Consider the following 25,533-nt stretch of genomic DNA (forward strand, 5'->3'; position numbering starts at 1 on the left):
AGAAGGGCAGAATCAACGTATTTTTGTGTTTTTTGTTTCAGAGTAAAAAGGAAGGTCTTTAAATCATGGTCTTTAAAGCCAGGCACTCAGGACATTAATCTTACTATTGCAGTCTGCTTCGTCGGATTTATCTTGGCAGTCAATTTCTCCATTACAGCGCAAGCGGGCATCAATACATTGTCCTTTCTCACACTGAAACTGGGCTGCTGAGCATATAGGACAGCTATCTTCATCACTCTGATCATCACATTCTGGAAATCCATCACATCGCCATGCCATTGGGATACAGTCTATCTCCCCAGTCGCACAGGTAAACTGGTCTGGGGAACAAGTTGGAGGTTCTGGAGACAAGAAAAACCACGCATACTCACTCATTTAGTCCTGATAAAAAGATTATATATAAAAAAGTGAAAGAGACTTTTCACAGATGGAAAACTTGTTATGTCCATGCTGAAATTCCTCTGTGAAAATGGCAAGTTTTCATCAAGAGATAATTTACAGTTTTGCCCAGGGAATAAATGTTTCCCAATTTGTGACAAAAAACTGTGTATGCTGCCAGAAGAGGCATGGTCTAGTTGTCTGAGAACTGGACTGGTGGCAGGGAACTCTGAATAAGTAACTTCGTGTTAGCAACTTCTTTTTCAAAGAGATTTTCACATGGATTTCATATAAACGAATACTCACAAAATATCAGTTTCCACTTGCAAAGCACAAACTGCTAGTTCACTCACCTCTAATCCCTAAATTACATTATCCTAGGGTATTTCTGATCATGGTTTAGTATAATCTTTATAACAAAACTGGCATTCTGGATGAACCAGTCACTAGTTTACCTAAACCAAATGTAACCCATGCTTACTCAATATGTCTCTCTGTCCTTGTCTAGTGGTTAGTCCACGTATAGATGTTTGAGTCTGCTACAACGGTTTAAGCTGTGGAATCTGGTGTTTCTTTGGCTTGGGCACTAGAGGCTCATGCTCTCTCATCCAGAGGACCTGGGAGCAATCTCCACCACTGCTGCCCCATCCAGCAGCATTGCATTAATCATCAGTGACTGGGTTAAGAAACAGCTGCCAAAGGCACTTAAACATATATTACAACAGAACAGCAAAGCCACTCCCTTTTGAATAATAATAATTAGCTCTCATAGAGTACTTTTCAACTTTAGATCTCAAATGCTTTACAAAGGAGGCCAATATCATTATCCCCATTTTACAGAAGGGGAAACTGAGGAACAGAGAGATGGCATGACTTGCTCAAGGTCACCCAGCAGGTCAGTGGCAGAGCTGGAGATTGAAAAGACAGTTACCTTTCGTAACTGTTATTCTTCGAGATGTGTTGCTCATCTCCATTCCACTGTAGGTGTGTGTGCTCGCCACATGCACCGGTGCCGAAAGCTTTTCCTTCAGTGGTATCCATTTAGGACCAGCTCTGGCGCACTCTGGAGTGACGCACGTATGCCGCGGAATAAGGGGTGCCGTCGGCTCCCCCTTCCCTCAGTTCCTTCTTGCTAGAACTCAGACAGAGGGGAAGGAGGGTGGATCATGGGATGGACATGAGCAACACATCTCGAAAAACAACAGTTACAAAAGGTAACTGTATTTTCTTCTTTTAGTGCTTGCTCACGTCCATTCCATGGTAGAGGACTCCCAAGCAGTACCACCAGAGGAGGGTAAGGAGTTCATGGATGTGTCGATTTCAGCACAGCTCTGCTAAAGCCACGGTCATCTCTGGCCTGCTGAGTGATGGCCTAGTGCGTTGTGAACGTGTGTACTGAAGACCACGTCGCGGCCCTGCAGATGTCCTGGATAGGGACATGCACCAGGAAGGCAGCTGAAGACACCTGTGCCCTTGTCAAATGAGCCTTCACTACTGATGGAGGCAAAGCCTGCGCCAACTCATAACAAGTACAGATGCAGGTGGTGATCCAATTCGAAATCCTTTGAGAGGACACCAGAAGGCCCTTCATCCTGTCAGCGATCGCGATAAAGAGCTGGGTGGCTCTGCAGAAGGGCTTGGTGCACTCCAGGTAGAAAGCCAGGGCATGCCTGACAGAGTGTGCACGCCTCTTCTCATTGGTCACGGGAAGTTTGGACAGAACACCAGGAGGAAGATATCCTGGTTGACATGGAAGTGTGACACCACCTTTGGCAGGAAGAATGGATGGGGCTGCAGCTGGACCTTGTCCTTGTAGAATACCATGTATGGGAGCTCCAAAGTGAGGGCTTTAATCCTGGAGACCCGTCTCGCTGAGGTAATAGCTACAAGGAATGCAACCTTCCACGACTAGTGGGAAAGGGAACAAGAAGCCGTAGGCTCAAAGGGTGGACCCATGAGCCTGGGGAGGACCAGGTTGAGGTCCTGTTGGGGAACTGGGTCCTGGATTGGCAGAAAGAGTCTTTCAACATCTTTCAGGAACCTGATCGACATCTCATGCGAGAATACCAATCTACCCTGGATGAGATGATGGAAGGCCAATATGGCTGCCAGGTGCACCTTAATCTAAGAGAGGGTGAGGCCCTGGTGCTTTAAGTGAAGCAGGTAATCCAGGCTGGACTGCAGAGATGACTGGGTCAGGGAGCTATTCTGCTCTGATGCCCAGCAGGAGAAACACTTCCACTTTGCCAAGTAAGTTGCGGTGGTTGGGGCTTTCTGCTCTCCAAGAGAACCTGCTGTACCTGACTAGAGCAAGCTTGTTCCTCTGGATTCAGTGACGCAGCATCCAAGCTGTGAGGTGGAGAGAGGTGAGTTTCGGGTGCAGGAACCAACAGTGCTCCTGAGAGAGAAGGTCCGGGCGGCTGGGAAGTCGCCACAGGGCTGCTGTGGCCAGGTCCATGCGCATGCCAAACCAATGCTGGTGAGGCCATGCTGGGGCAATCATAATGACTCATGCCTTGTCCCCCTTGATTTCTGAGAGGACTTTGCTGATGAGAGGAATTGGCGGGAAGGCATACATCAGGTCTCCTGACCACGACAGGAGAAAGGCATCGGAAAGTGAGCCTCTGCCGAGGCTCTGGAGAGAGCAGAACTGATGACACTTTCTGTCCTCTCTGGTGGCGAACAGGTCCACTCGGGGAGTTCTCCACTTCTGGAATAGCATTCTGACGACCTCCAAGTAAAGGGACCACTCATGGTGAGAGACAAAGGACCTGCTGAGGCAATTCGCCAGCATGTTCTGGATGCCGGGGAGGTGCGAGGCTTCCAGGTGGATCACATGCTGAATGCAGAAGTCCCACAGAAAGAGGGCCTCCTGGCACAGAGCCAGTGAATGAGCTGCCCCAGGCCTGTTGACATAGAACATGGAGGCTGTACTATCCATCAACATCTGCACCACCTGACCAGACAGTTGGGGAAGGAAGCCAGAAGGATGGCTCTGAGCTCCCTGATGTTTATATGTAATGCGAGCTCCTCCCATGACCATAACCCGAATCCGCAGTGTACTGAGATGCACTCCGCAGCCAAGGTCGTATGCATCTGAAATCAGGGAGACCATGGGTCACAGGCTCGCGAACAGCACACCTTCCAACACCAGAATCGGGTTGGACCACCACTGCAGGGAGGTAAGTACCTGCGGGGGGATCATGATGACCATGTCTAGGTGATGTCTGGCTGGGGAGTAGACCGATGCCAGCCACATCTGAAGGGGACGCCCAAGGCAAGGAGACATTGCAGCACCATCACTGGCGGGAAGAAGGAACTGAGGGAGGCGGGAACCAGCGGCGCCCCTTACACTGGTGCATACACGCGCCGCACTAGAGGCGGTCCCCTACGGATACCACTGTGGGAAAAACTTCCAGCACTGGTGCATGTCGTGAGCACACGCCTCTACAATGGAATGGACATGACCAAGCACTCAAAGAACTACCTAGATTTCCTGAGTCCCAGTCCAGGGCCTACCCACTAGGTACCACTACCTCCCTAGAACATGTAAATCAGCTGTATTAAAGAACTACAACAGATTACTACATTACACATTTGTTATAGTAAATATATAAGGCACAGTCTTATGTTAAGTGGTAGTGTCTGAAAATCAATGAAATGTTGTTAGAACTCTCATACTGATCTTCCAGGAGGAAGATGTAGTCAACAGCAACAATGTATTCATACAATGGCTCCGTGGTGACAATGTTACTGAACTTATTGTGTTCACATAATACAGAAGGGCCCAGCATGGCCACCTTGCAATACAGAATTCTCTTTCAACAGCCAGCATAAGCAAAATCTCCCTCTTGGTGACAATGGGAGAAATCATCATCAATAGGTGCTTTTGCATTTTTCTTAAAGCCCCATCTCCCAGAGTTATGCGACTACATGAGAAATCTGATCTTCCACTGAAAATAAAGTTTCTAGCCCTCTTGGCTGTGGAGAAAAGCTTGAAAAAGTGACCCAAGTGTATTTCAGCAGTTAAAAACCCAAAAGGCAAACAACAAGAACCCAATGTTTATTATTTTTAATCTCATGATTTTTAAGCCAGTTGTGATTTTTGAGGTCTGAGTCACGATTTTTGATTGATTGGAGTTGGCAATACTGAGTAACTCAACAGTAACCAATCAATTAACAGCTCTGAATAAACTAATATGTCACCTACACAAATAACTGGGAAAACTCAGGAATGAAAACTAATCTGGATTTCCTATTCAGACACAACATTTCCAGGCAATGCAGAAAATGAGAATGACCGGCTCTTCCCTGGAAGATGAATTCAGCCACTGAGCTGCATTTAATATCGCACCCTGTTGCATCGAGCAAATACAAATTTGGGCCTAAAACTGGTCAAAGCATCTGGGGGCAGACACTCTGCAACACATTTTCAGGCTACTGAAAGACACTGGCTCAGGGCTGCTAATGCTGCAGACAGGATGCGTCAGAAAGTCTTAGCAGGCTCTGGATAAGCTTAGGATAAAAATGAACGAAGACCAAAAGGGAGGCCCTAAATTTGTTAGATTTATAGCAGAAGATAATGAAACAGTGGGAGGTAAGAAATCTCTCACTGGCAATGTCTTGCAGGAGCAGCAGATTGAGAAATACGAGTAGACTGATTTATTTATTTTTTGGCCTCCAGAAGTAACCACTACGACTCTGAAACCACATAGTGTGTTGTGGTCATGGGAAAGAAAACAGTTTACAATGGAAATGACTTCCCCTGGGGAGGTGAGAGTTCAGCCAGCACATGAAATCTAGAGAGAAATGAATATATTTTTTCAAAAAGCTTGAGTGCAGCGATAAAGCTAAAATATTGAAGATATGAGACCTCCCAGAAGAAATGAGTTTGTTTGTTTTTTTAATTCCCCCAGCAAGTGCAGTGCTACAAATAGTGAAAACTCCTGGGATTGCGAAAGAAGCAGGAAAGCATAAAGTGGGGGATTAAGAGAGCGACTATAATGAACAGGGCCACTACCCATCTTGGGATCGCCAGAATTGTCTTGATTTTATTAGCAACAGAGTACATCAAAGTCATGCTCTGACACTAATTTCCGGGTTTGCGAAATGTCGCATATGGCCTTATGACGTGTCAGCACTGTCCTGTGCCACATTATGTTATAACAGCCTAATGCAACATGGTCACACTCTACCAAGCACGTTTACAGCACAACAATCAAATCAGTCACATCAGACAAACTTCAGTAAGTATCAATACATGTGCTAAATCTTCCGAGGCCCAGAGGGGCATTTTGCGGGCAATGAAGACAGAGACATAGATTCAAAGATCTAAACACCAAACCTTATGGAGTAAGGGCCAAGTTTTGACCATGGATGCACCAGTTACTTCCAGGGGAACTGTGTGTTTGCATCCCAGCACTGTATCTGGGCTCATGTTTCCTACAGAAACATGTAGATATCTTTAGTCAGACCCTACATACATTAAAGAAAATGCAGGTGACATGACTGGGTTAAAGTTTATCACAGTGGAATTTGTGACCACACATTGGGAGGAGAGGGGGCAAACATGCATGTGAGTGGAGGGGATGAAAGGAAGCACCAGTAATGTAAATTAGCAGGAAGGCGAGTAAGTGAGCCTTTGTGTTCTCCGTTTCCCCATTTTCCCCCTCTCTTCTATTGGCTCTCAATATTAGGAAAATAAAGCAAAGCAGATCTGAGTTCTCATACTCTGCTCTTCCTTATGAGTGCACTTCCTGTTGACACAGATGGAAGTTCTGGACATGGATGGAGACTGAAACATGGAAGAAGAGATCCACCATGCAGAGCTAAGACCGGTTTTAACAGAATACCTGTGTAAAAGTTACAAATACATACAGTTTGAGTGGGAGTTTCAGAAGCACTCAGCATTGGCCAAACTGCTCCTCCATTGAAGTCAATGGGAGTTTTACCATTCACTTTAATGAGAGCAGAGTTGACTTTTGAAAATCCCATCCTTTAAAAACAAAGACAGTTGAAAATAAATTCTCATTTGACTATTTGTCAACACGTAATAGCATCTTAAACATATGATGCCAACAAGCCCAAATCTGACTATGCAGCTTCTTGACCCCAGAAGCTCTGAGAGTCTTTATGGATACGTGTGCCCTATATAAAAAGCCCTGTGAAATTAATTCACTTACCTCCACATGTTAAGAGGTTCTGTAAAAGTACAAGGTGATCTGGGCATGAGCATCTTGGGGTTCCATCTCCTTTAGCAATGCAGATGTGTGAACAGCCACCATTGTCACGGGAACATGGATGTGCAGCTGTATAAACAACACATGGAATGGAATACTGTACACTGTCAATAAATCAGGATGTTCAGCTAGTGCAAAGCTGGTTTCTGTAAGAACTACCAACTTTCACTAGACATGAACACACGAAATGCATGGACTTCCCAGGTCACGACTCAAAACCTGATTTATAGTCTCTCTAGGGATATTGCTCCTGAACACCAAGATATATGGACTTCTCAGAAATCCTTTAAATATTTAGAAACTCAGATGCAAAGAAACTAGTAGAAGCTTCTTGTAAAGACTACACTTAAAGAACGAGTATACTTCATCTGCATTTCATCTGCGAACTGACAAAGGGTGGGAGGAGAAAGAGAGGTAAAGTTACTTGTCCAAGGTCCCACAGCAGACAGATGGCAGAGCTGGGAATAGAATGCAGGTCTCTTGAGTCCTAGTCTAACGCCCAATCCACTGGATTACATCACTTCCTGTATGTGCCTACATTTAAGCACATGCTGAGATGTCTTGTTGGAGTGGAGCCCATATTTGTTGTCACAGAATGATGCATTCTTGGATACAGTACTAGTAAGTTCTAAGATTTTTACGGGGGGGGGGGGGGAATCCATATAAAAATAGCTAATTATTTCTGTGCCAAATGTGCTCTCCATCTGCTCAGACTCATTAATCAGGCATTTAGCACAGAAATCTGCCTTCACTTTTAACAAACATATTATTTTTATATATAGTCTTAAGATGCCACTGCACGCAGCGTGGACTGTTGGAAGAGCAAAAGAAAAACATTTTTTTTAAAATTGTTCTGTTGCAACAGAGATTTACCTTTAAAGGACAAGTTTCAGATTTCAGCCCTGAAGGACGATTCTTTTCAAGTGTGACTCAAAGTAGAAAGCAGGATCCTTGCCATAAAGAAAATAAAGCACTTTGCCCACCCCCCCCTTTTTTTTTTTTACCATTCATGATTTAGCATGTAAAAATCATTTCCCAATTCTCTGAATTGTGCTTAAATTAAAAAATAAAATCCCTTTGCAGCAGTAAAGTAATGGTACCTTTGAGAGACACTGGGAGTGGAGCAAGGAGATGCTAGAGAAAAGGCTAAGAATGGTGAATATTACATATTGTGAAAGAAAAGGGTTAATCTTTTGCAAAATTCTAGAAAAAATGCACTATAATGGCTTCAATCCCCCCCCCCTTTTTTTTTTTTTTTTTTTTTTTTGCTGTGAATGATTCCTACACTCTTATTTTCGAAATTTGAGAGTTTCAGTGCTTATAAATCAAAGATTAACAAGAGTGCAAGCAAACATCACACAGGTTTCCCCCTACCAATGGAAATTGGTCTGCCAATGCAGCTGCCTCCTGCTATTCTAATTAATGGCTTTTTCAAACAGTAGGGGTAATGGGTGGATGGAAAGAGAGATTTGAAAATATCAGGACATTTTCTTTCCATGTGTCTTTCAACCTCCAGAGAAGTTATCAATCACAGTTTATTAGATGAGTAGATAAAAGAAACAGACATGATATCCTAAAATTAAACACACACACACACAAAATCACCCTCTACCTTCAGGTCTCCTTCCCTAGCCCCTTTTGTATTGGGCATATTTTTCCTTTCCCCACCACTCCTTTACACTTCCTTATTCTGCCGTTCTGTCTCTTTCATTCTCTGCATCTTTCCACAATCTTTTCTCTCTCTCTCTCTTTTTTAATTCTCTTCCTCTTTGTGGGAGGTTTTCTCGGATCCTTCCCCTCCTCGATCCCCCAGTTAACATCTTCCTCTCTCCTCAAAGGCCCTGCACCATCCTTCTTCCAGATGTGGAGAGTTTGACAGAAGGCCTCCTGTATCTCATCAGCACTTCTCTGTCAGTCAGCCAGAAGGGACCCATTATCACCATCCCCAGGGGCTCAGTGTCTCTACAGTTCTAACATCTGCTGGTTCCCAGAGAAAGAAACCAAATGTGGAACCAGATTATGGTATGTTTCCACTAACCCACTGGTGCAGCTCCTTGCTCTGCTTGGTCAAGTCTTGGCTTCATTACTATTACTTACATAATAACCTCAACATGCACAGTGCGTTACAATAACAAAGACAGAATCCCTGCGCTGAAGATCTTGCAATCTACATGAAGACAACAAAAAACAAACAGGCACAGAAACCAACACCCCCCCACCCCCCGAGGGAGATGAAAAGGGAAGGACAAGCCTACGATTAGGTGATCACTTGGAAGGCTAATGCGCACATCCTAAAATTAACGAAGGGTGCGTCTCCCCCATATTTTTTCTCTTTCCTCTTCTTTCTGGATCTCTCCCTTCTCCCAGATTATGTCTGACCTCTAGCACGGCTCTCTAGGAGAAGCAAAGTGAAACAGACAGTCCTAGCCAGTTTTCACTGTTCCTTTTGTTGCAACAGTGTTTCAAACTGGCATGCCTGCTACTTCACTATGTTTGTCCACTGTTGTTTCTAAGGTAGGGGAGGCAGGGCAAGCAATACATAGCTTCTCCTCCCTTACTTCTCCCCCCCAGGATCAGTGGAGATGTATTTCAGCAAACTATTTTAAAAGGAGCCCCCTTCCACGCTTTGCAGTTCAACAAAAGCCCCCCTCGCTCCTTGATGCCTCACTGGTTTAGAAACACAGACGTCAGGCACAACTCTTTTTCTTATAGCCGATTCCCCTAATACTATGTGGAATAACTCCCTTATGGCACACAGTAAACCACGTTTGATCACAGGTTTGCAGTGGTGAAAGGCTAGTGTAATTAACAGCTCTGCATCAAACAGCTGACATCTAGTTTTTCTTTGTTTTTATTTTCTAAGCCGCTTCGGGAGCAAATTTTGTATTATGCATGTACATGCTGAATAGATTGCTAACTACTACGACATCAAATAGCCATCTTTCTGTGCAGAGATTATTCAGGACAGGAATGGGAAAAGAGGTTTGCATTACCTTCTCTTCTGGGAGGTCCATCCTGCAAGGTGCTGAGCACACTGGACTGGCTGCAATCCAGCTAAGAACTTGGGGCTGGTCACATGCTTAAGTGCTTAGCTGGGTTGAGGCGAGAGTGTTCAGCACCCCTCACAATCAAGCCCTATGCCTGTATTTTGTGTACAAATTGTCATTTCTTTAGAGCAGGATTCTGTCTTATAAGTCTGTAGGACGCCTGGTGTATTTTTGGGTGTTACATAAATACCCAAAATTATATGTACCATTTTTCATTGGCAAAAAAAACCTCCCTGGTTTCAAACAGTGCTTACTAAAAAACCCTGCTACATTCTGTTTAAAATGAACACAAAAACTCACAACAAGTCAGAAACTGAGGAATCAGAAATTCACATGCTAGGATACACACTGGGTGTCTGATTCAGAAGCTTAAGAGAAACCAGCACCAGAGCAATCAAGAATACATGGCACTGAAATAAACTTACAAAATTCATCCATATCAACTTCTTCCACTGCATGAATGCCTGTCAAGTGAGCAATTCGGCCTTGGATTCTAGTCCTCTTGTATCCACTGGTTTTCTCAACTCTCTCAATCATCTGCTGCTGACGGTCAATCCAGTACAAGTGATTCCCCAACACAGTCAGTCCCATTGGCTGCAGGATATTGGAGTCCTCCAGTGTCACACGGTTAGCTCCTGTAACAATCAAAGCTAAAGCAAATATAGGTTTTGCAAAGAGAAACTTTTGTCTCACCTTTTCTTTTCTCTTTTATAATAAAGTGTACTTGTTTCCAAAACACGCTTTATCCTTCAAACAATCTTATTATCATGAATGAATTTTGAACAAATTTTTTTTATCCAGTGCAATGGGAAATGTTTCCATGGGCTCAATTTAAAATTTTTTTTTCACTTTCAAGCATTGACAGGCAAGCTCTACTCTCAGACATGCATATACTGAGCTACCAATGGGAACCATCTCTGGGCAGTAGAGGTTAGAATTTTTCCCTACAAGCGAAGGTCTCATGGAAGATATTTCTTGAAAGAGGCATTCAAATTTTTTAAAATAGTACTTATTGAGTTTTCCAATAAAAATCTGCATAGAACATTACGTGCTGATGCTATTCTTTAAAAACAGAAAGTCTGATAATTCATTGGTGTCACAGTGACTGGTGCTATATAAAAATCCTAGATACATTTAATGTTATGTACATACATAAACATGCATACATAACACACATAGGTACATACATGCACACAACATTAAAACAACTCTGTTAAGCACATTAAGGTTGCAAAATTAAGCATTCAGAAGTTAGAAAATGCCAAATTTTAGCATTTGCACAAAATGCCCGTGTAATCTTTATTCACCCTCCTGGTGCATATACACTATGATACAGTCTTTAATTACATAATCACGCTCTTTTTTTTCTACAGGATCCCTGCCTTATTCTGGGCACAGAGAATGAATCAGGGCTGTAGAGAGAATGAAGCTATTTGTAAGATCCCTGCTTCATTTACTCTAGAAGCTGGAAGCTCTGTAGGGCACAGCATAGGGGCCTGCAGATGGAGAAAGGTGGGTTTGTTGTTTTTTTCCCCAGTAGTGATTTCCCACAACATTCAGCAGCTCTTCCTATTTCCTGCTTTCTGCCCTGCACTCCAGTTTTCAGCAGCAGATCCCCCACTCCACCCATCAACTGCCCAACAGCAAAGGGCAAAAGCCAGCTCAGTTGCTGAGATGCAGGGCATCAAAGCTCCTGCTGCAGAGGGCAGGCTCAGCAGCAGAGGGAGGGAGGTACTGAGGGGGAAATGAGGCAGATGGTTTATTCAGGCTGCAGTCAGACCCTTGAAAATGGAGATGAAGTGAAAGTGCTTTGGGAGGAAGGCGGCAAAGCGACAGGCAGCGATGAGATAGTCTGATCAATGATGGGGCATGATAGTATAGATGAGCTTGGAAGTGGGGAGAGGCTGAATGGAGAGAGTAGCAGGCTCTAAGACAGGAAGGAGAAAGAGGAGGGGACAGTGTGGAAAGAATGGACGAGACAAAGATGGTGAGGGGGAACACACTCATAATACAAAACCAGTGTCGATATTTCAACAACGATCTCAGACATCTTATTTCCACAGGACAGAGATTCTAGGCTCACTTTCCAAGTGCCTGACCCTTATAAAGTAGCATCTAAGGCAGAGCTGTTGTCACCTCTAGAGCATTTTACGGTGTTTGAAAATGGTTACTAAGAAGAACTGAGTTAACTGATGGAACAGACCAGGCCATACCACGATAAGCATCACGTCAGCTCACCGTGACTGACCCTCAACCCAGCAGGATTTAATAGTGGTTCATCATGACTCGTGCTGGTCTGCACTGACTAGTCTGCTGTGGTCAGTGTCATGTCAGCTAAATCAATCATTTACAATTGCGTGTGAACGCTGTGGCAATTTGTATTGTAGCCCAGTCTACATTTAGACTGTATGCTCCATGGGGCAGGGAGAGTCTCTCCCTCTACATTTGCAGGAAACTGTCCCAGGCTTGGTTTGGGCCTCTACCTACTGCTAGAATACCAGTTATTATTACTACCAGTACTCCTTCTACTAAATGAATGCAGTACACACCGGCAAAGGGAGAGGTAAGGGCACAAATCCTGTAGTATGCTAAACAATGTCCATGCGGGTGCATCTGAAAACTGACCACATTCTACTTCCTACCTCCACATATCATTTCCTTCATACTTCCTTTCACGTGCCCAATCATTCAGTAAGGCTAACTTTAGGGTTTGGAAGAAATGGGATAAAAATCAAAGTGGTGTTTCACCTCTAAACAATAACAACAAAATCAAATCATCAGTCCTATTATTCAAAACACTCTCAGCTAACATTTTAAAAAAGTTAAAATTTGTGGCTGCTTTTAACCTTTACTGTTGGCAGTCTGATAGTGTTTGTTGTACCATTTTTGTGAAAGGTGCTTAAAAAGTTGTAACTTTTTTTTGTAGTTCTTTTCCATAATGACAGCCCTTGAATCATTCTCTTACATCAGAGAAACCACTTGATTTAATTGGGGATTGGTCCTGCTTTGAGCAGGGGGTTGGACTAGATGACCTCCTGAGGTCCCTTCCAACCCTGATATTCTATGATTCTATGCAGGCAGTTTCTGCCTATGTGTACCAGATGTATTCCAAAAGAAATGAAAAATGTACCGGACGATGTGAGTTAGTGGTATCTCTGCTCTAAGATTTAATTATGGAATAATGATAATAGTGACTAACTCTCTCTTTTCCTCTCTGGCATTTAAACTTTTTTTTTTTTAATGCCCATAAAATAAGATTTCAGAATTTGGATATACAGTAAAAACATTAATCAGCACTAGAGTCAACTAATTTGCTGAAAAATTACTTAAGAGCTCAGCCATGCATGCAAATAAAACATTTCTTTCAATTACAGCTGCTATTAAATTTGTTCAAAAGATCACAGCGTACAAAGACTCTTACTATACTGCTAAAAGGAGCACTGCCAGTACACGCAGATTATTTTAAATTAAAGGAAAAAATATATGGAGGCCGAGAATTTCCTGATTAATTCTAAAATTAATTCTCTCACACATTTAGGCAATACTAGCCCTCTCCAGTGGGAAATAACTAGTGCTAGTAAGGTTTATGGAAGAAATGCATTCAAGTCCTTGTCTGATGTTGACTGCTTCCCTTCGTCCTGGACCACTGAAAATGGGGTGTGGGGGAAGGGGACCTCCTGTAATGCTGTAGTACCAGGAGTACAGATCACAGTGGTGAGCAGAGAATTGAGAGCATACAGTAAAACAGGTTCCGAAACCATGGTGCATGGACCAACAGCTGGTGGTCCACAGAGAGCTGCGGGCCTCAATGCATACAGTAGCCTCTCCATTGATTACACTGGGGATTGGCTCAGGCTCCGAAGGCTGATCATTACTTCTGAGGCTTCCACCCCCCCATAAACCATGCAGATTTGAGTGATTTAGAAATGCAAAAGAATAAAATAAAAAAAAAAACTGATGGGAAGAAGGTGCTGGACCTGCAGCCTGGGGGACTAAGTGCTGGGACTCTGATCCTGCAAGATGTGGAACACCCTTAACTCATATTGGAGTCAGTGGGACTGGAGTTCTCAGTGCCTCTTGGCACCTTGCAGAACTGGGCCCTGGGTGCTGAGCCAGCAGACTGAGGTTCAATTGTGCTGAGACACCATGCTATTGGGCTACATTATAAAAACCCAGATGGATCCATTTCTTAACAGAAGCAGGAATAAATTGAAGGAGCCTTTTTATTCCATCAACAATTTTATATTTAAAAACATTAAAAACTGGCCAAATTCATTTAAAATTAAAAATAAAGTTGATGCTTCCTGTCCTGAAATGGTGCAGGTTTCACATAATCAACTGCGTTTCCCCCTTTCACAAACCAGTAAGAGGCTGCCTCTCTCCCAGCGACTTACTGCAGAGGCACCTGAGCAGAAGTCCCAGTGAGGCTGCTGGCAGGGTGTTCTCAGCTAGGGGCTGCGTAGCCTTTTAAAATGGTTTCCTGGACCCAGGTCTGAGACAGCCTGAGTTTGGTAGCTTGCAGGAGCACTGGAAGACCAATGTTTTCACTTCCTTGGTGGGACAGAACTGTGTTGGGGATTGTGTGTGGAAGATGACTAATGAGTCTATATATGGTACTCCTTTGACCCTCCCATCCTTGTGGTATCTGAGGACCTCACAGTCTTAACGTGTTGATTCTCACAAATACGTCTGTGAGATAGGGAAGTACTATTGTCCTCATTTTATAGATGGAGAACTGAGGCATAGAGAGAATAAGGGGCATGCCCAAGGTTACACAGGAAGTCCATGGCCAAGCAGGGAACTGACTCTGGGTCTCCCAAGTCCCAGGCTACTGCCCTCACCATGGGACAATTCTTACTCCATGTGTGTTACAGTTATATTGTCACTGGGTTATTTGATCATGGTTATTTGATTACAGCTCCAGAGAGTCATCAGTGATTTTTTAAAAGAGCGCCTAAGGGTGCTGAGAGCACTGGATCGTGGGCACCTCTGTATTGTAGTTGAGGAAAAAAAATAATGAATAAACAAAGAATAGTTTCTCAGTAGCGTTCTCCTTCTGGTTAAGTAATAAAAATGATAATGAAAAACATGTTACAAGTAAAAGTAGTATCTAATTTCCTTCGTGATTAAACACTTTGATTTCCAGCATGAAATAAATGTGTAATCTTTTGAAGGTGGAAATTAGAATTCAAATGAAAAAAACAACATTATGAAAAGCTTGAAGGACAAATAATTCCCCTATTTACAGTTCCATCAAACACAAAGTATTTGTTCTGACCTCAAATAAAAATTTTCAAACTCTTTCAGCTATTTAAAAATAAAATAAACAAGTTATATTACTCAACTGGTGGCAAACTGAAGTTGTTTGCAAAGCCTTATGGGATTCCAAAAAGCAGCAATAACTCAAAGTTGGTGGTGGTGGTGGGGGGGGTGGTCGGAGGCAGAGCACAGGGCTAAACCCTTGGTTATGAAAATGAAAGTCCTACAGAAAAGACCATGTAACACCTTCCCTGAAAGTTAAACATTGGACAGCTTAGTTGCTGTTCTGCCACTTTCAACATGGTGCTGTAAAATATCTGGATTTGGTGCAAGTTTCAAAAAAAATGTGTCATCTCCCTAATTCTGCAAGAGGGAAAGGATGCCTAGCACTGCCTAATCAGAATAAAAATATACAACACAACCTTTTGATCTGATTTTTCATGACCACCTCAGTTTACATTAAAATCCTTCTGTGTATGTGTTCTTGTTTTAATGTGTTCTGCCCAATGCACAATTTATTTCTTATGGTCTCATTCAAGCCAAGGTCCTTTTGGCTGTCTATTCTTTTCAAGGCTTGCAATATGAAAATACAAAGCATTTTTAAACGCAAAGATGTGCCGTTAACTTTTCAAAAATCAACAGCTCAATGGATCAAATTACAGTGAGCTCAGCTGGATCAAACATACCCATATCTCTCTGGCTATGAGAGGCATACCCTCTGATTAATCAACATTACAGATTTTCTTTTATCCCTACAGTTTTCCCCTTTCATCTTCTCTATAGCATCTTATTTTCTAGCTACTTCCCCTTTATGTTCATCAAATAAATATATATGTTATAAGCACCGATTCAAGACTAAGCAGAGGAAGTTTAGTTTTTCTTGTAACATGATCCACCTAATTTAAGGTGCTACATCTGTAGTGTTCGGATGAAGTCCTTTAGGGGAACACAGACCAGCTACAATGGAAGCCACAATGTGCTATCCCCTGCCAAAACTATGACTATTGCATACTGGTCATCATTCACATAGTACTACCTGAGTCCTAAGTCACTTCTTATATACATATCACTTAGCAAACAAAAAAAGAAAAGAAAAAAAAATTAACAGATTGCTTCCCTGAGAAACTGACAGTGCATTATAATTAGGGCTTCTGTTTTTCAGGGTTTATTAATTTCATTTTTCAGGTTTTATTTGTTTAGCAATTTTTGAGTTCCATGTAGATGTCAAAAAAATGGGGGCTTTGAGGGCTCTCTCTTTGCATATGCACCTAGTACTGGTTCAAACAGCATTACATTAAAGCACACAAGGGATACTTGTGTGCGCACCAGCTGGGTTTATATGGACCAATTAATTCTCAACACATTGGTGCACTTTTGAAACCTCCTTCCCATAATCTAGATGGAGCGATAATGCACACAAGCCCGTAGATACAAGCCAGGGAGGAGAGACATCACTTACATAAACAAACTGCACTGGGAAAGAGGGGAAGTCAACACAAACCGATTAACCATTTACAAAGTTTTTCCAGTGTTTATTGGATAAACACTTTTTTAAAAAAAATTGGGAGTGTTTTATTGGTGTTTACCAGTTAAAACCTGAAATCGGAAGCCCAAATTATAATTTATGATTTGTATTACAGTAGCACCTCCCAGCCCCAATGTGCTAGGTGCTGAATGTACACAGTCCCTACCTTAAAGAGCTTACAAGCCAAAAAGACAACCCATCTGTCAACTAGCTTCAACTCAACACTGCAAACATTCTAAGTCTGGGTATTTTCGTGAATATTTTACATATATAAAAACAACAAGGCCCAATTCTTTTGCACAGAGAGGATTTTACGGGTGTTAGCCTTGAAGTAGAAACCGAAGTCATGGCTAGGTTTCTTGAACGCTACAAATATAAGCAAGTGCTAATTGACTGGGTCTCCTTTCCCTCTTTATTGGGTGTAGCTGGCATTGCTTTTTAGCTTTCTCAATACCAACACAGATTTGTTCACTGCCCTCCTCCCAGGTGCATTCCCCTACAGCTCTATCTTCAACTGATTTTTCTCATGCTTCTTTGGTGCATCTCTGACACTCCCTCTCTCTCTTCCCCGCCCCACTTTATTAAGGTAGGGCCAAAGACCAGCCAAGAGTGGGACCCAATTGTGCTACGCCCTGTACAAACAAGAGTAACAGTCAGTCCCTACTTTGATCCCTATGCTTGTGTGTTCTGCTACACGACCCTCTCTCCTTTCACTACTGGCGTACCCCACCCTCTCTATGCATTCTCATCCCCGAGCAGCACTACTCTTTCCACAGGTTAACTAAATGCTCTCCTGACTTTTGGTTTCTCTTCCAGTTCTGAAGTGTCCTACTTTCTGTGTCTCACCTTCCCAACCCTTCTCTTCCAATCCTGGTGTGTTCTATTGCCCAACCATTCCCACATTTTATTACTGTCCTCCTGCTGTGCCCGGTGCACTCTACTCTCTGAACCTTGACTTGGATCCTGCCTCCTATTGGTGACTTTGCCTCTAGCTCCTTAGTCTCAAACTCGTTGCTCTCCTGACTCCTCCATATGCTGCTTCCTCTAATCCACAGAGGATCAGAAGTGACTGACACTGAACTGGAAAGTAATAAACATGAATACTAGTACTGGTTCTGCTACTGACCCGCCGAGTGACGTTGGCCAAGTAGCCTAACTTCTCTATTCCTCAATGTCCTCAGCTGTACAATGGGGGCCCATAACGCTTATACACCTTTGTAAAGCACTGAGCTCTACAGATAAAGCCACGTATAAAAGCCAAGTAGTAGCATTATAATGACAGATGTGAAGTAGCATTGCTATAGTGGGAAATGTGATGACTTCACATGATGCTACGCTAAATCAGTATTCCAGACACGCTAAATTGTCACTCGCTTCAGAAGGATTACAGTTTTTGGTGTGTGGAAAGGGTGCACGTGTGCATGGATTAAATGACTCTTTCGGTCTTGGCAATGCCCTTTTAAGTTACTCCTACTACAGTTTCCTGCCATTGTCTGCACTGCCATTGACCAGCCTTTGGCATTTAAAAGCCAGGTGTAACCACAGTGATTGAAAAAACCAGAACACTGAGGTATAGTGCTATTGTCCTTTAAGAGGTTTACAAGCTCTGTCCATGTATGTGCTGCAAAGGAGAGAGCCCGTGATTAATCATTTCTGCACTGCCTGCACAAAATAGGCATTGTTAAGGGTTAGAAGAAGCCCTTGGGGTCTGTGTCAGAGAAGGACTATACACACTATAAATGCCCAATGTTCAGCGTGCTTAGCTACCGCGTACCTGACAAATCACAGCTTTCAATGCGTTTGAGATCTGCGTCCACCCAGAAGAGTTTCCCAAGCTTGTTGTCAATTACCAGCGCAACAGGCCGGATCAGACCGGTACTAAAGAGCACTTCTCGCTCCGTGCCGTCCAGGGCTGCGCGCTCTATCTTCGGGGCTCGCTCTTGCATGTTGGTGAAGTACATGTACCTGATAACAAATATAGATACCAGCCTCTTAAACCAAGACTTTTGGGGGTAGGGGTTTAATTATAGTTGTATCATAGTTTCTTTTAAACCTAACGAGTGCTATCGAGCACCTCCTCCCCAGGCTTAGTTCTTAGCAATGCTCACGAAAAATCCTGTCTTCTCTACAAGGCTCCTCCCCTTTCACTGCGTGAAAAAAATCCCAATAAGATTAACAAGATTGATGCTCCCAGAGGAAGAGAAACACTGCTAAGAATGGCACTATTCTAAGCAGTTCAGTGCACAGGTCAGGAGTCACTACTCAGTTCAGGTCTCCTGGTGGCCGCCATATTCACTGTTCCTTAATCCTTAAGACTTTTTTAAAAATTCAAATTTGGATTTTTTTTTTAAAATGGTTTGAAAGCATAGCTGGAAAGGTGGAGGCTAGCGAGTCAGCGTGTTTCAGGAATCATCCTGGAAAAGCAAATTCCCATTTTAATTCCAAAAGCACAGACTAAAGATTTCCTTTTCTAACTATGAAATATGTCCTTGTGAATTGGTTCCAATAAAACTGAAGCCTTCCCTATCTCTCATCCCCTCCCCCACACTAACCTCTAAAATGGTTTATAGATTTTAGGGACTGTATATAATCATACCCTAGCTGAACAGTAAGTTAACAACCCTGAAAATGTTCCACAGATTTTCTCAGAACCACTGTACCTACATGGATATGGAATATTGTCACTCAACATCTGTCAGACATATGATTCTTAAGCACTTTTAATAGTAGTCAGGAAGTTGGGTATTTAACTTATTAAAGAGAATGGTAAAAGGGCTCATTCTTCACCGATGTCAAGCCCAAAGTGAATGATACCCTGAATATAACCAAAACTGCTATGCAACAAAACAATTCCTTTTATTTCAGATGCTTGTGGAAAATCTATCCAACACATCCTCCTGTTTTAAATTTATATCGAGAATTTTAAAAATATAATTGTAAAACATTCTTCAGGCAGAACTGGCCTTAAAATATACAGATTCAAAATGTAAAGGAATACATCTGCTTTGATCTCATTGCACAAGTTGTTATTGTGATGTTTTCACATGACAGAGGACTGAATTATTTCTCAAAAAGAACAGGAGGACTTGTGGCACCTTAGAGACTAACAAATTTATTTGAGCATAAGCTTTCATGAGCTACGTCAGATGAAGTAAGCTGTAGCTCAGGAAAGCTTATGCTCAAATAAATTGGTTAGTCTCTAAGGTGCCACAAGTACTCCTTTTCTTCTTGCGAATACAGACTAACACGGCTGCTACTCTGAAACCTGAATTATTTCTGAACACACTATTTCCTGAAAACCTAAACATTATAGTCCAGATGTTCAGCTGGTGTAAAATCAACAGGGCTCTGCTGATTCAAAGCAACTGAGGATCTGGCCTTAAATGAATACACACACTATATGTGTGCATACACACACACACACACACACACACAATATTATGGATACACATATGCACTATTCACTCAATCTCAAAGCATGGAAAAAGACTCACCCTCGCTCTGCATTGACTGCTATGGCTCTTGGCTTGTCATGATCTCCTTTTAACACCGTTCCAATTGGTTCTCCATTAAGTCTGTGAACACTGATTGAATTTGTGGCCTCGCAGGTCCAGTACAAGGTATGGCTGTAAGTATCAATACTCAAGTCATGCGGCTGCTTCTCTGGATTTTGGTTTGGAGTGCTCATTACAGTGAAAGGCTACGGGACAACAACAAAAAAAGAAGACCCTTTAAGACAAGAACTGTGAAAACATATCATTTTTGTTACGGGGTGATTTGATCATCTACAAATATCTTAAACAATCAGGAAGGAAATTATTTAAGGAGGAAAAACTAGAAGAAATAGCATGAAACGGAGTGAAAAAAAAAAGTGCTCTGGATTAGGGACAATATCTGGACAAAAACTCATTAAGATTATGTAAAGTCACCAAAAAGAAATCATGGAGCCCCCATCACTGGAATTAATCAAAATTAGCCTGAATAGAACAATGGTGAATGTTGCATAGGGAACAATCTTGTATTAGCAGGGGATGGACTAGATGACTTAAAGACAAGATGATCCAGATCCAAAGACTGTTATATATTTAAACAGGCAGAGCTTTATTCACAGCCCAAACTGAGTTAATAGAAAAAAGAAACAGCAGGATTTGCAAAAAAAATACACTGCATTTTTACAATTTGGTTTTAATAATCTGAGATGTGTTTAAAGAGAAGCTAACGAATTATTTTTATGTATATACATTTTCATCTTGACAGCATGTAATGAAATATAAATTTTTTTAAAAATCAAAGCTATTCTTTTCCTTAGCCAAGAAAAGTGTTACCCAGAAATGGAAAAATAATATCCAATATCTGTACAAAATACTAATTAGCAAAATTCATGGAACATGAAATAGCAAAATTCAGCAAAACAAAATTAAAGAAAGTTGTAAACTAGGAAGCCAAATTTCCAGAGGAGCTGCTGCTGCTTCAAAGACCTTAACACCCTTTAATCAGTGCAATACAAGAGAAAAAACACAACAAATTAATCTCCAATGCAATTTGCACCTGGCAAGTCCCACCAAAGGGAAGCTACACTCCAACAATTAACACCAAGTATCACCCAAAGAGCGTGTTCAGCACTTCCTCAAAACTCCTCCGCCCCCAGCTAGTAATTCAGTTTGACACACACCCACGCCCAAATCAAGGGCATCAATCAGAATAGCTTAGAACGTAAATTTTCTTTCTTGTTTGGAGGACATGAGTAATTTACAATGGGTTCTCTGAAAGCAAGAGAGATATAAGAATATAAGAATGGCCATACTTGGTCACACCACAGGTCCATCTAGCACAGTATCCTGTCTTCTGACAGTGGCCAATGCCAGGTGCCCCAGAGGGAATGAACAGAACAAGTAATCATCAAGTGATGCATCCCCTGTCGCCAATTCCCAGGTTCTGGCAAACAGAGGCTAGGGACACCATCCCTGCCCATGCTGGCTAGTAGCTATTGATGGACCTATCCTCCATGAGTTTATCTAGTTCTTTTTTGAACCCTCTTATAGTCTTGGCCTTCACAACATCCTCTGGCAAGGAGTTCCACAGGTTGACAGTGCGTTGTTTGTTTTTAAACCTGCTGCCTATTAATTTCATTTGGTGGCCTGTAGTTCTTGTGTTATGAGAAGGAGTAAATAACACTTCCTTATTTACTTTCTCCACGCCAGTCATGATTTTATAGACCTCTATCATATCCCCCATTAGTAGTCTCTTTTCCAAGCTGAAAAGTCCCCGTCTTATTAATCTCTCCTCATACGGCAGCCGTTCCATACCCCTAATCATTTTTGTTGCCTTTTTCTGAACCTTTTCCAAGTCCAGTATATCTTTTTTGAGATGGGGTGACCACATCTGCATGCAGTATTCAAGATGTGGGCGTACCATGGATTTATATAGAGGCAATATGATATTTTCTGTTTTATTATCTATCCCTTTCTTAAGGATTCCCAACATTCTGTTTGCTTTTTTGACTGCCGCTGCACATTGAGTGGATATTTTCAGAGAACTATCCACAATGACTCCAAGATCTCTTTCTTGAGTGGTAATTGCTAGTTTAGACACCATCATTTTATATGTATAGTTGGGATTATGTTTTCCAATGTGCATTACTTTGCATTTATCAACACTGAATTTCATCTGCCATTTTGTTGCCCAGTCACTCAGTTCTGAGAGATCCTTCTGTAGCTCTTCGCAGTCTGCCTGGGACTTAACTATCTTGAGTAGTTTTGTATCTGCAAATTTTGCCACCTCACTGTTTATCCCCTTTTCCAGATCATTTATGAACATGTTACACTGGACTGGTCCCAGTACAGACCCCTGGGGCACACCACTATTACCTCTCTCCATTCCAAAAACTGACCATTTATTCCTACCCTTTGTTTCCTATCTTTTAACCAGTTACCAATCTATGAGAGAACCTTCCCTCTTATCCCATGACTGTTTACTTTGCTTAAGAGCCTTTGGTGAGGGACCTCGTCAAAGGCTTTCTGAAAATCTAAATACACTATATCCATTGGATCTCCTTTGTCCACATGCTTATTGACCCCCTCAAAGAATTCTAGTATATTGGTGAGGCATGATTTCCCTTTACTAAAACCATGTTGACTCTTCCTCAAAAATTATGTTCATCTATATATCTGACATATTGTTCTGTAGTATAGTTTCAACCAGTTTGCCCAGGACTGAAGTCAGGCTTACAGGCCTATAATTGCCGGGATCACCTCTGGAGCCCTTTTAAAAAACTGGAGTCACATTAGCTATCCTCCAGTCATTTGGTGCAGAAGCTGATTTAAATGATAGGTTACAGACTACAGTTAGTAGTCCTGCTATTTCACATTTAAGTGCCTTCAGAACTCTTGGGTGAATACCATCTGGTCCTGGTGGCTTATTACTGTTTAGTTTATCAATTTGCTCCCAAACCTCCTCTAATGACACCTCAATCTGGGACAGTTCCTGAGATCTGTAACCTAAAAAGAATGGCTCAAGTTTGGGAATCTCCCTCACATCCTCAACCGCGAAGACTGATGCAAAAGATTCATTTAGTTTCTCTGCAATGGCCTTATCGTCCTTGAGTGCTCCTTTAGCATCTCGATTGTCCAGTGGCCCCTCTGGTTATTTAGCAGGCTTCCTGCTTCTGATGTACTTAACAATTTTTTTTTTGCTATTACTTTTTGAGTCTTTGGCTAGCTGTATTTCAAATTCTTCTTTTTTGGCCTTCCTAATTATATTTTTACACTTCATTTGCCAGAGTTTATGCTGGAGTTCAGTTTTCCTCGCTATGATTTAACTTCTACTTTTTAAAGGATGCCTTTTTGCCTCTCACTGCTTCTTTTACTTTGTTGTTTAGCCACGGTAGCTCTTTTTTGGTTCTCTTGCTATGCTTTGTAATTTGGGGTATACATTTAAGCTGAACCTCTATTATGGTGTCTTTAAAAAGTTTCCATGGAGTTTGTAGGGGTTTTACTTTTGGTGCTGTACCTTTTAATTTCTGTTTAACTAACCTCCTCATTTTTGTGTTGTTCCCCTTTCTGAAATTAAATGCTACAGTGTTGGGCCGCTGTGGTGTTTTCCCCGCCACAGGGTTGTTAAATTTAATAATACTATGGTCACTATTACCAAGCAGTCCAGCTATATTCACCTCTTGGACCTGATTCTGTGCTCCACTTAGGACTAAATCAAGAATTGCCTCTCCTCTTGTAGGTTCCTGGACTAGCTGCTCCAAGAAGCAGTCATTTAAGGTATCAAAACTTCCTCTCTGCATCCCGTCCTGAGGTGATATGTATCCAGTCAATATGGGGATAGTTGAAATCCCGCATATAGACAGGCAGTGTCAGCTCCATTTTAAATCATGCCGTGGAGGTTACAGGAGGCAAAGAGCAATGGAAGCTATAACTAGTCTACCTCAAAATTAATTTCATTGTGAATTATTTTAATTATATGTTTTAGGAATCTGTTAAATACTCAAAACTTGACAGCTGTGTAACTGCTGACATTGTCTCTGAGTAGCAACACTTTATCCTCATTATGCAAGCAACTGGAGTAAGAATTAAAGCCCTGAATGAGCAAAGCACTTAAGCATGTGCTCAAGCCCATCCTTATTCAGCAAAGCACTTGAGTATTTGGTGGGTTGCTCAGTGGTTTGAGCACTGGCCTGCTAAACCCAGGGTTGTGAGTTCAATCCTTGAGGGGGCCATTTCGGGATCTGGGGCAAAAATTGGGGATTGGTCCTGCTTTGAGCAGGGGGTTGGACTAGATGACTTCCTGAGGTCCCTTCCAACCCTGATATTCTATGATTCTATTTTTCCAATTTGACTGTTGTATATAAAAAGGGAAATAAAGATGTAGCAGGGTGCTGCAGGGCCCTTTTTGCTCCTGCCCCTGCTGTGCTGACAAAGTCACTCGGAGACCCTGGGGTTCAGTAACCACTGGTGCCATTTATTTACACCTTTTTACCTTTTATCTTTTTATCCCACCACCTTTTTACCATCTACAGCTTGAGTTCTAGTGTCTGCACCCAGCACGGAAGAGCCATCTTTCTGCTTTCACTGCCTTCCCCAGCTTCCATTCTCCCAGCCTTTTATACAGCACCAGGCTAATTGGGCAGGCAGCTGTCTCCCTTTCACCAATTAGGTGCAGGTTTTCTCTAGCCAGCTCCAATTTACTTCCTTTAATGGGAGCTGGCATGACAGAGGGCTGAGTCAGCAGTTCTCACCCAGCACCCTGTCACAAAAGACAATCTGGGGAATTACAGACCAGTGAGCTTAACTTTGAGCAAATAATTAAGCAATCAATTTGCAAACACCTAGAGGATAATAAGGTGATAAGTAACAGTCACCATGGATTTGTCAAGAACAAATCATGTCAAACCAACCTAATGGCTTTCTTTGACAGCGTACCAAGCCTTGTGGATAGAGGAGAAGCAATAGACGTGGTATATCTTGACTTTAGTAAGGCTTCTGATCGTGTCTCGCATGACCTTCTCATAAACAAACTAGGGAAATACAATCTAGATGGAGCTACTATAAGGTGGGTCCATAACTGGTTGGGTAATCATTTTCAGAGAGTAATAATTAGTGGTTTACAGTCAAGCTGGAAGGGCATAATGAGTGGGAACCCACAGGGATCAGTTCTGGGTCCAATTCTGTTCAGTATCTTCATCAATGATTTAGATAATGGCATAGAGAGTACACTTATACCATTTGTGGACAATACTAAGCTGGGAGGGGTTGCATGTGCTTTGGAGGATGGGATTAAAATTCAAAATGATCCGGACAAACTGGAGAAACGTTCTGAAGTAAACAGGATGAAATTCAATGAGGACAAATACAAAGTACTCCATTTAGGAAGGAACAATCAGTTGTACACAAACAAAATGCGAAATGACTGCCTAGGAAAGAGTACTGCGGAAAGGGATCTGGGGGTCAGAGTGGATCACAAGCTAAATATGAATCAATAGTGTAACGCTGTTGCAAAATATATATCAATCGTCATTCTGGGATGTATTAGCAGGAGTATTGAAAGCAAGACACGAGAAGTAATTCTTCTACTCTACTCC

General features: G+C 42.2%; 1 protein-coding gene across 2 annotated transcripts in view; it reads right to left on the minus strand.

The window, feature by feature from the left end:
- Positions 1 to 25,533, minus strand: part of LRP5 (LDL receptor related protein 5) — a 247,483-nt gene that overhangs the window by 18,213 nt on the left and 203,737 nt on the right. For both annotated transcript variants that reach the window (XM_037899525.2, XM_037899524.2), the window contains exons 14-18: positions 19,943 to 20,148; positions 18,223 to 18,413; positions 10,090 to 10,299; positions 6,561 to 6,686; positions 105 to 341 (exon numbers count right to left, since the gene is read on the minus strand). In XM_037899525.2, the coding sequence (XP_037755453.1) occupies positions 105 to 341; positions 6,561 to 6,686; positions 10,090 to 10,299; positions 18,223 to 18,413; positions 19,943 to 20,148 (970 nt within the window). The remainder of the gene's footprint in view (positions 1 to 104; positions 342 to 6,560; positions 6,687 to 10,089; positions 10,300 to 18,222; positions 18,414 to 19,942; positions 20,149 to 25,533) is intronic.

The sequence above is a fragment of the Chelonia mydas genome, chromosome 6 (assembly GCF_015237465.2).
Source record: "Chelonia mydas isolate rCheMyd1 chromosome 6, rCheMyd1.pri.v2, whole genome shotgun sequence".
NCBI lineage: Eukaryota > Metazoa > Chordata > Testudines > Cheloniidae > Chelonia > Chelonia mydas.